Raw genomic sequence first — 11,056 nt, 5'->3', positions numbered from 1 at the left:
AAATTTGAAATTTGTAACCATCATAATCATAATTCTAGAAAAAAAAAATAATATAAATTAGGTTTTAGTGAGAATGATGGAGTTACTCATGGATTTTTTTTTTTCGTTCATAAGCTTCAAAATGAAAGCAAAGCTTCATCACTTGCCATACAGGAGACTGAAAGACATCAAAATTGAATATATTTTGTTGCCATTATATTCCATACATTTGTTCATACTTTTAGTTTTATACTTTTAGATTAATTTTTTTTTCCAAAAACTCTTTTATATATAAAAATATAACAACAACAACAGCAGCAGCAACAGTAACAACAACAACAATAATAATTATAGAATCTATTACAAATTTGCTGATATTTGAATTATCAAATAAGATAGTTTAGAATAGTAAGGTGTTCAATAAGAATCAAACTTATCCTTTATGAATTTTATATAACGGTACACATGTAAATATACAAGTGGAGTTTTAGTCTCTATTTGGTACAATTTTCAATCACAGCTTATTTAAAGTAGAACTTTTATAAATAGAAGTTTTACCAAAAACATTTAAGTTGTTTAGTGGTCAATAAGTACTTTTATTAACAATTATAAGATTATTTTAATGGGTCATTCTATGATGTCGTGATTAAAGTTATGGTATCAATATTGTAATTAAACATAAATTATGTAAATAAAACATAAAATTTGTAAATGTAACATAAAACTTGTAAATCAACATTAATTGTAAAATAAAGCATAAATTTTAGAAATTAAATTTTAAAATAAAATATAAATTTTAGAAATTAAACATAAGACTTGTAAATGTAAAGAAAAATGAGTAAATTAATATACAACTAGTAAATTAATTTATTATTAGTAAATAAAACAAAAACTTGCAAATATAACATAAAACTCATAAATCAACATTAAGTGCAAAATAAAACATAAAGTTTAGAAATTAAACATAAGATTTGTAAATAGAAAATAAAACAAGTAAATTAATATAAAACTAGTAAATTGATGATTTATTAGTAAACAAAAATAAAGCTTGCAAATATAACTTAAAACTAGTAAATTAACATTAATTGTAAAATAAAATATAAATTTTGAAAATGAAACAAAAGACTTGTAAATAGAAGGTAAAACAAGTAAATTACAATAAAATTGATAAATTGATGTATTACTGGTAAATAAAACAAAAATTTACAAATATAATATAAAACTAGTAAATCAACATTAAACGCAAAATAAAACATAAAGTTTAGAAATGGAACATAAGACTTGTAAATGGAAGGTAAAACAAGTAAATTAATATAAACTAGTAAATTAATCTATTACTAATAAACAAAACAAAAACTTGCAAATATAACATAAAACTAGTAAATCAACACTAACTATAAAATAAAACATAAATTTTGGAAATGAAACATAAGACTTGTAAAAGGAAGGTAAAATAAGTAAATTATTATAAAACTAGTAAACTGATATTATTGGTAAATAAAATGAAAACTTATAAATATAACATAAAACAAGTAAATCAACATTATATTGCAAAATAAAACATAAATTTTGAAAATAGAACATAAGACTTGTAAATGAAATGTAAAACAAATAAATTAATATAAACTAGTAAATTAATGTATTACTGGTAAACAAAACAACAACTTGCAAATGTAACATAAAACTAGTAAATCAACAATAACTGCAAAATAAAACGCAAATTTTGGAAATGAAACATAAGACTTGTAAAAGGAAGATAAAATAAGTGAATTACTATAAAACTGGTAAATTAATGTATTACTAGTAAATAAAATAAAAACTTATAAATATAACATAAAGTAAGTAAATCAACATTAAATGAAAAATAAAACATAAAAGTTTGTAAATTATACCTAAAACTTATGAATAAAAGATAAAATAAGTAAATTAATTGTTACTGTAAAAAAAATCACAATTGTAAAATTAAAACTCGTTATAATGTTTATTACCTTATATATTTATTGATTTTTTATATTTAAATTGAATAACGTTAGTTTTGCATTTATGTATACATGTGATGTTTTTATTAAGGATGAAATTTATGCTCAAAATTAGATTTTAGAAAAAAATATTATTTTAATATCTTTCATAGTTGTTGTAACAATTTTAAATAGTCTCTAAATAGAAGTAAAAAGTTTGAAACTATATAAAGTATGCATAATACTCCAAATTTTATTGGTATATCATATATGTGTTTAGCAATATAAGAATATTTTTTTAATTTTGTTTTTACTTGATCCACATCAAGATAAATAATTGCACTTAATTAACATGTGTAATAAATAGATATCATTATAGAAAATGGGGAAAAAAAGTATACAAATGTCCTAGAATAAATATAGAATTTATAGTAATCAATTCAATAAAACTTATTCCACTTTTTTTTAGTATAACTTTTTTGTTTAATTAATAAGTACTTTTTTTGTTTCATTAAAGATAATATTTTTTGTAAATGAATAAAATATTTTTCACTAAAATTCTATAGAAACAATGTTAATTTTTTAAATAATTAATAATCTCGTTTGAATTTACTGGTTTTACTTTAGATTGACTAATTCTATGTGTAATTTACAATATTTATGTCTATCACGGTATTAATGTCGTAATTTTCACTATGGCATTATATAATTTTCCTTACTTTAATAGATAAGTTTTTAAAGGTATGTTATGAAAGGAATGAACGAAGATTGTGAAATAAATTAAAAATCATTTAAACAATTTAACTCTTTAAGAAAGCTCTACAACTTCTACTCCTAAAAGCACAAAAATTGAGCATTTGTTGTAGAGATAACATAGCTTATTTAATTTTCAAAAGTTTTACTCAAAATACAACCAAACAATACTAAAAAAAAAAAACAATTATGAGTTTAATTTAAAACTTTTAACTATTAAATAAATCTTACCAAATATGCACTTAGGGCCCCTTTGTGATTGGGGTAATTTTTAAAAACCTCCCTTGAGGTTTGGGCTTGTTGCAAGTAGATGGCGAGAATCTGTTTATTTGTAAAAAACCCCCTACCGTCAGTTAATTTTAACATTGACCGTTAGTTGACTGTGCAAAGACAATATTGCCCTTAACCATAGTTTGTAGACTAACATAACTAAAAAAAAATTAAAATTGTTGGCGCGAAAAGCACAAACCCTATTTTTTGACAATTTTATCCTTGACAATTCCAAAGATTTACAATATCATAGGTAAAAATTATGACTATTTCATTTTCAAGTTTTTAATTTTATCTTTCTTGTCGGAACTTTAAGGAAATATCAATAATTTAAAGAGGATTTTTCAAGTTTTTAAATTAATTTTTTTGTAGGAACTTTAAGAAAATATCAATAATTTAAAGAGGGTAAAATAGCCAATAATTTTAGTTTTTTTTTTAGCTATTTCCATCTACAAATTATTGTTAAGGGTAATATTGTCTTTGCACAGTCAACTAACGGTCAATGTTAAAATTAACTGACGGTAGGGGGTTTTTTACAAATAAACCAATTCTCGCCATCTACTTGCAACAAGCCCAAACCTCAGGGGAGGTTTTTAAAAATTACCCTTTGTGATTGCTTTTAGTAGGGGTGTTCAGAATTCAATCCGATCAGCTCAATCTGTTTGATCCGTAGAAATTCGATCCGTAAAAAATCCGTTCCGTGGATTGGTGGATTGGATTAGATTGAAAATTTGATATTCCGCAATCGATAGATTAGATATGGATCTACTTCTGTAAATCTGTAAAAAATCTGCGAATCCGTAAAAAAATAAAAAGTATTTATTTAATTAAAAAATAAAACTTGTAAATATGAAATTAGTACTTACTAGTAAATAAATAAGTTAAAATATAGTTACATTAACACTATATTATATCTTATCCGATAATAATATAAAATAAAAATAATTAAATAAACAAATATAGCTTTCTAAATAGTTAATTTCCAGATACTGATTTAAACAAATGAGATTTTTTTCATTTTGATGTGTTATATTTTGAAAATTTAAATGTATTTTCAAACTTTATTTAAACAATTAATTTATTTAAATCTTATTTAATTTTAAATTTGATCGATAATAAAATTATTTTTATATTAAATTTTTTATTTAGTTAATTCGTGGATTGGACAAAATAAAAAAATTTCGATCTGCAAACAAATTCGCAAAATGGTAGATTAGATATGGATTGAGTCAAATCCGCATCCGATCCACAGATGTATGGATTGGATTTGGATTTGGATTGAATTTCACCAATCTGTGGATTTGATTGGATTGAAAATTTATAATTAAAATCATGGATCGGATATGGATTGATGTCCAATCCGTAAAATCCGATCTACGAACACCCCTAGCTTTTAGGAAGTTTAAAAGTAATTTTGAAAAGCTAAAAAACTAATTTTGGTATTTGGTAAATTATTTTTGGCAAAATCACCCTATTTTAGAGCAGATTTTGAAAAGCAAGTAAGAAGTGGCTTTTCAAAATCTTATAGTGAGAATCACTTTTATACTTAATACAATTCCTTTTATATCCTCATATATATTATAAAAATTTAAAATTATTCTTATTAATTAAGACATAAAATCATTAAGTTTAAAGATATTGTTATTATTACCAATTATATTGAGATATTAAAATAAAAATAAAATTAATAGTATAAAATATTTATTTTATTTTTAGTTATAAATTATTATATATACACAATAAAAAATATTTCATGTTCATGTTTATAATTTTGTAAATAAATTTTGTTTAAAATTATTTTTAATTTAGTCATTTACATTTTTACAACAGTTTAACAATAATATTTACCAAATACATAAGATTGTTTTTAAAATTTATAGTACTTCTAAAAATAAATTTTATCAAATGTTTAATTATTTTTCTTTACAACTATTAGCACAGATAATAACAATTATTTTAAAAATCACAAAATTACTAACGTTAATAAAAAATTAAAGGTAATAACTCCACTAAAAAATAAATGGTTACTGTACTAAATGGCCCATTACCTTTCGAAAAGATAGAGGGCTCAGTCTTTCTCATATAAAATATAAAAATCAGCTGGCTTAGTTTGACTAGGAAAAAGAATTTATTTTATTTTATTGTATTATATGTATTTCTTAAAGTAGAGACGGTGAAAGCACAAAATTAATGCCTTAGTCCTTTATTTCTCTTGTATTCAAATTCACGTGCCTAATTAGAGAAAACAATTTGAAAAGGACTCGCTTAAGACTTTAAGAAAATTAAAGAAAATTATTTGAAAATTATTCGACTTTAATAAAATTAAAGAAAATTATGTGAAAACTATTCATTTAAGACTTTAAAAAAATTAAAGAAATCTATTTAAAAATTATTAGCTTTAAGACTTTAATGAAAAGAACGTAAAGATGAAAAGGCTGGCATGGTTAATTTGTTGGTTTTTGGTATGTGTTATTGCATGTGCACGTATTTACAACAATAATCCAATTTTGTCTTAAATTTTAAAAAAATACATACACTAAGAGAAAACACAAATAAATGTCAAGAATTAGGATCCGAGTCAAGCTTATCCATCAGATGAGGGAATCTTAATCCAACAACTGAGTACAATTCAACTGAAAAGTAGTTGTATTCCTTGAAATTAAAACTCCCGTACATATATTCAATCGGCCATTTTTTGTGGACTCTCAAACGGGACAGACACAAATTTGATCCTCCAAGTGCAGTTCAATTTCTTCCGGATTACTCTAGAAGGAAGTCCATGTAAATATAAAATATAAAGATAGAGGGCCCAGTCTTTCTCATATAAAATATAAAAATCAGCTGGCTTAGTTTGACTAGGAGAAAGAATTTTTTTTTTATTGTATTATATGTATTTCTTAAAGTAGAGACGGTGAAAGCACAAAATTAATGCCCTAGTCCTTTATTTCTCTTGTATTCAAATTCACGTGCCTAATTAGAGAAAACAATTTGAAAAGGACTCGCTTAAGACTTTAATAAAATTAAAGAAAATTATTTGAAAATTACTCGATTTTAATAAAATTAAAGAAAATTATGTGAAAACTATTCATTTAAGACTTTAAGAAAATTAAGGAAATCTATTTGAAAACTATTAGCTTTAAGACTTTAATGAAAAGAACGTAAAGATGAAAAGACTAGCATGGTTAATTTGTTGGTTTTTATTATGTGTTATTGCATGTGCACGTATTTACAACAATAATTCAATTTTGTCCAAAAATTTAAAAAAATACATACACTAAGAGAATACACAAATAAATGGCAAGAATTAGGATCCGAGTCAAGCTTATCCATCTGATGAGCGAATCTTAATCCAACAACTGAGTACAATTCAACTGAAAAGTAGTTGTATTCCTTGAAATTAAAACTCCCGTACATATATTCAATCGGCCATTTTTTGTGGACTCTCAAACGGGACAGACACAAATTTGATCCTCCAAGAGCAGTTCAATTTCTTCCGGATTACTCTAGAAGGAAGTCCATGTCTTGCCGGAAGCAACTGAAATGCTCTTTTCTACTACAGTTTTTCTAGTTTTCTCATAGCTCAAATTAAATTTTAGGGTCGGAATGTCTTTGATAGATACTCAACGCTTGGAACTCTGAGAGCTTAGATATATGTAATGAACAATAAGTCATCTTTTTGAAGGAACAATTATTTTTTAACCGTAATTGTCAAATTAAGGCGACATTTTCACCAAAATTAACAAAATCATTTGATGGGGCGTCCCAATTTATTAAGAAACCCCACAAATCTCATAATTGTATAAATCATAAAATATTCGTAAGACTCTTATTTTTCGGCTAAAAGTAGTTCACATATCATACAGGGACTGTAAGCCTCTAACTCCAGTTAGAATTTCATGGTTGATTTTAACAAAGTGAGGAACTGTAGTAGCTGGGGGTCCGAAAATAGCCAAAAAATGACGTCATTTGCCTGTAGATATTGCTAATATAAAGTTGAAAGTTAAATTATAAAATAGCGTACCGTCGTTAAAATAGCGTACCATCATTGATTCTTTTATTGGTTTGACTTATTAAGTGACAGAAAGCAGGCCCGATATATATTTTAATAAAATACTTTTCCAACCGACTCATTTCGTTGTATTTATAACTAGAGATAGCAGCAGCATATGGAGTAGCAGAAGAAATCAAACTAATGGAAAATTCTGACATATAGACAAGAAAGAAAATGAGCCATTCATCTGGGACAGATATGGCGCTCAACTTCTCAACAGCCAGCTTACATACTTGGAATGGGGTCAGTCTATTGTTAATAATCTTTGTGACATGGATCATCTCAGGCATGTCACAGGCCAAGTCGAAAATTGAGAGATTGCTGATATGCTGGTGGGCACTTACTGGCCTTATCCATGTCTTTCAAGAGGGTTATTATGTTTTCACTCCAGACTTGTTTAACGACAACTCTCCCAATTTTATGGCCGAAATTTGTAAGTTATTCACTTGCATTATGCATCATGCAGATTAATAACAAAAATTTAGATGCATCGTTGCAATTAATTATCTGCATGGCATTGCATATTGACAGGGAAAGAGTACAGCAAAGGCGATTCAAGATATGCAACAAGACATACATCAGTTCTTGGTATTGAATCAGTGGCTTCAATTGTTTTGGGCCCTCTTAGTCTTCTAGCAGCGTAAGTAAGACTCGAAACTTTTAATATACTCTTATGGATATGATTATATCTATGAGTAATGATGTACTGGATGATATTACTCATATTATTTATGGTAAATTGGTAAGTGATGTCCTATGTGTTGTTTGATTAATATACATGTCTTCAACGCACACTATATTATATTAATAGAAAGTCATACAATTTTTTTACGTGTCTAGTTGCTGACCTCTATGATAGGTGAAGTTGCTTGCTTGCTAGATCATTATATATATGTATGGGTATTGTTCTTTCTGACTCTAAAGTATATATGTACCTTGGTCCTGCCAGGTATGCTGTTGCTAAACAAAAGTCATACAGGTACATTTTTCAGTTTGCAATATCAATTGCGCAGCTGTATGGGACTATTCAATATTTCTTAACAGCTTTCTTGGAAGGCGATAACTTTGCTTCCAGTCGATATTATTACTATTCATATTACGTTGGACAAAGTAGCATCTGGGTTATAGTGCCAATGCTAATTGCTACTCGGTATTGGATCAAAATACATGCCATATGCAAGCGGCTCCAGGACAAGAAGGTGACCAAGGTTGGCTGAGCTTCACTTTACAACTTTTCATATGGGACCGGATCTTGGTACATTTTAGATCATAGTGACTTTCACTGTCATCGGTTTACCTTGCAGCAATAATCTTAAGATTTGGTCGTCAATAAATTAAGAATTATTCGAAACACTTTTGTAATCATGTACTCTTATTTGAGATCTCATATCCAATTAATTAATCTAAATCACAAGCTGGAATCTACCGATCTGGTTTTTGTCAGGGAAATTAATGGTTGAGGTTTATTTTTAGATTAAGTATATAAGGTTGGGCAACCATTACCCTTTCAACTAAGTTTGGAGTATGAGTTAAATTTGTGGGTTTCTACAATTATAATATGCATGTGTTGATAAAGTTACACCACCCTTCACTTCCAAAAATCAAAAAATTGAACAAGTATTTTTTTTTAATTTAATATTTAATGTAACTTAATTTTTTTTCCACTCACATAATTGGGGTTCAAATTTTAAACATCTCATTTTTACTTAAAAAATTTTACCAACTGAATTAATTGGCATCTACAACTTACCTCGACTCTCTAGGTGCAGATATTAATCCTTCCCTAAATTCTTTTAATGAGCATTTTAAGAAATCTTTTCTTCTTTGAAAAAAGAAAAGAAATCTTTTCTCAATCATGTGTCCACAGAAGAATGAATGTGTATACACACACATTTTCTCAATTAATAGTCTTACATGCATGCTAATTAATTCTATATATACACACTCAATGAGAATGACAAAACTATGCCACAGTTGCACCTAGCCATTAGATTTAGCTGCACACATGTACTATAGCTGAATTTAATGGCTAGGTACAGCTGTGGTATGGTACCACAGTTGCACCATAGCTAGACCCCAATGAGAAACCTCAAAGATTGAATATATAATATAATGCGAGGTGCGTAGTCCCTTAATTCTTTCACAAAAGCTCTTATTAGTAGAGATTGCAAAAGTCCGAGTCGGGTCCGGGTTTGGGGGTGCCCGGGACCTGCCCGCATGCCACACATAGCTGCTCGGATTCGGACCGTGCCCGGATTTTTTCTATGCGGGCCGGGCATATGCCCGGCACTATCCGGGCACGGGCTTTTCATCCGGGTTTTCTATACCCGCATTTTGAATTAAAAAGGGAAAAAAATAAATTGTTACGACATCTTAATAAGTCACAAAGCCGTTCAGCTGCTTCAGCAAGCTCATGAAACATCGATCCACCCCCCACTGGTTATAGTAATACTGCTGCAGGTGTTGCAGCGTTTTGCTGATGGATGAGTCTTATTCAATCCTTTGGCATGCCATTCAAATGTAATTTCGATAAAATGTTGTGGACAACACTGATAACAATGAGAATAAAGATAATAAAAATTTTAAAGATAGTGGAAGAAAATGTTGATCAAGTGACAACCGAGACAGATTTCACATTCTTTTGAAAATGGAGCAATCTCAGAAATACAAAAGCCTGCTGGGATTCCCGACTTCATAATAAGCATAAAGTGAACCATCACAAACAAACCACATCAAGATCAGCAGCCTTCAAGAACAGAGAACCAATCAAGTAAGCCCTTGTAATAGAAGGGAATCTTGAGGTGTGAATCTGTTGCTAGTTTGATCTGAACAACCAAAAAGGATTTAACTTCTACACACCCGTCCTGTTCCAGACCGTCAGATTCGGAAGCGAGGTGTCTCTGCTCTCTGCCGTTATCACTAGGCTCGTCAACGTGTTCAATACGTTGGTCTCGGTTTACGCGGTGGATAAAGCCAAAAGGAGAGCACTGCTGCTCGAAGCCGTGGTGCAGATGTTCATCATGCAGAGCATAATTGGCATCATTCTAGCAATATGGTTGAAGCCGCCGCAGCAGCAAATTGTTTCAGTGTGTGTGTTTTGTGTTTCTCAAGTCTCAATTACTCACGATTTAGGGTTAGGGCAATTGGGCAAAATGGTTTTTTCGCATTTTATATTTTCTGCTCTTTTTTTTTTTTTTTACCTTAACAAAAACCGGGCATAGTCCGGGTTCCGGGTTCTTGGTGCTTGTGACCGAATCCGTGCCCGGAAACAGTTGAGTATTGATTTTCAATGACCGGACCCGCTTTTTCCTTCCATCCGGTCCGGATTTTACCCGGACCGCACATACCGGGTCCGGTCTGGTCCGGATCCGGTCCGGGCGGGTATTTTTGCCATCTCTACTTATTAGTTGTCAATGATTGCAGTCACTTTTTATCTTGCCCTGTAGCCTGTAGGGCCGTATGCAATTTTTTGGTAGTTTATTACCCTTCTGCTCAAGTCCAAGAGTAGTCGCCATCGAGCATTCTCTTTTATCAGGATTTCAGAATCAGTGGCGGAGCCACGCACGAGGGTGACACTTGAGAATAACTGATAAGACTGGAATTTATGATGCGTTTATTTTTTAAAGTGGGAGTGAGTTTGGATTCCTCCCATTTTAGTATTTACTTCAACAATTTAAGAGAAGATTGAGAATCTCACTAAGTGGACCTCACCTATTTTTGGAGTAAGGAGTGAGAGTGGAACTCCTATTTTTCTACCATTTTTTTATTAAATTTAATATTTATATTTAATAAAATAAATAATATTATATTTATTTAAGAATAATATTACTATTTTTATTTAATATTAATAATTGATAATAATAAATAATTTATTCTAAGAAAATATTAATTTTGTACTAAATATTATTATATTATTATTTTATATAATAATAAATTTAATATAATTATATTATATTTAATATAATTATATTATATTTAATTATATTAAATTCAAATAATATTAAATTTATTTAATATAATTATATAAAATAAAATAATGTTTCAT

General features: G+C 28.5%; 1 protein-coding gene across 1 annotated transcript; it reads left to right on the top strand.

The window, feature by feature from the left end:
* The first annotated feature begins 7,091 nt into the window (after nucleotides 1–7,091).
* On the top strand, nucleotides 7,092–8,464 carry LOC102624206 (probable 3-beta-hydroxysteroid-Delta(8),Delta(7)-isomerase). The gene is made up of 3 exons (XM_006494479.4): nucleotides 7,092–7,444; nucleotides 7,543–7,651; nucleotides 7,961–8,464. The coding sequence occupies exons 1-3, from the start codon at nucleotides 7,186–7,188 to the stop codon at nucleotides 8,226–8,228; spliced, it is 636 nt and encodes a 211-aa protein (XP_006494542.2). The 5' UTR covers nucleotides 7,092–7,185; the 3' UTR covers nucleotides 8,229–8,464.
* The last annotated feature ends 2,592 nt before the right edge of the window (nucleotides 8,465–11,056 follow it).

Source organism: Citrus sinensis, chromosome 8 (genome assembly GCF_022201045.2).
Source record: "Citrus sinensis cultivar Valencia sweet orange chromosome 8, DVS_A1.0, whole genome shotgun sequence".
Taxonomy (NCBI): Eukaryota; Viridiplantae; Streptophyta; class Magnoliopsida; order Sapindales; family Rutaceae; genus Citrus; species Citrus sinensis.
The sequence above is the reverse complement of the archived record's forward strand: the minus strand, read 5'-3'. Positions and strand labels throughout refer to the sequence as shown.

Bases quoted from the DNA above. Each gene is read 5' to 3' on its own strand.
- LOC102624206 (XM_006494479.4), top strand. From the start codon at position 7,186: ATGAGCCATTCATCTGGGACAGATATGGCGCTCAACTTCTCAACAGCC. The intron at 7,445-7,542 runs GTAAGTTATTCA...GCATATTGACAG, and splicing joins CAATTTTATGGCCGAAATTT to GGAAAGAGTACAGCAAAGGC. The intron at 7,652-7,960 runs GTAAGTAAGACT...TGGTCCTGCCAG, and splicing joins CCTCTTAGTCTTCTAGCAGC to GTATGCTGTTGCTAAACAAA.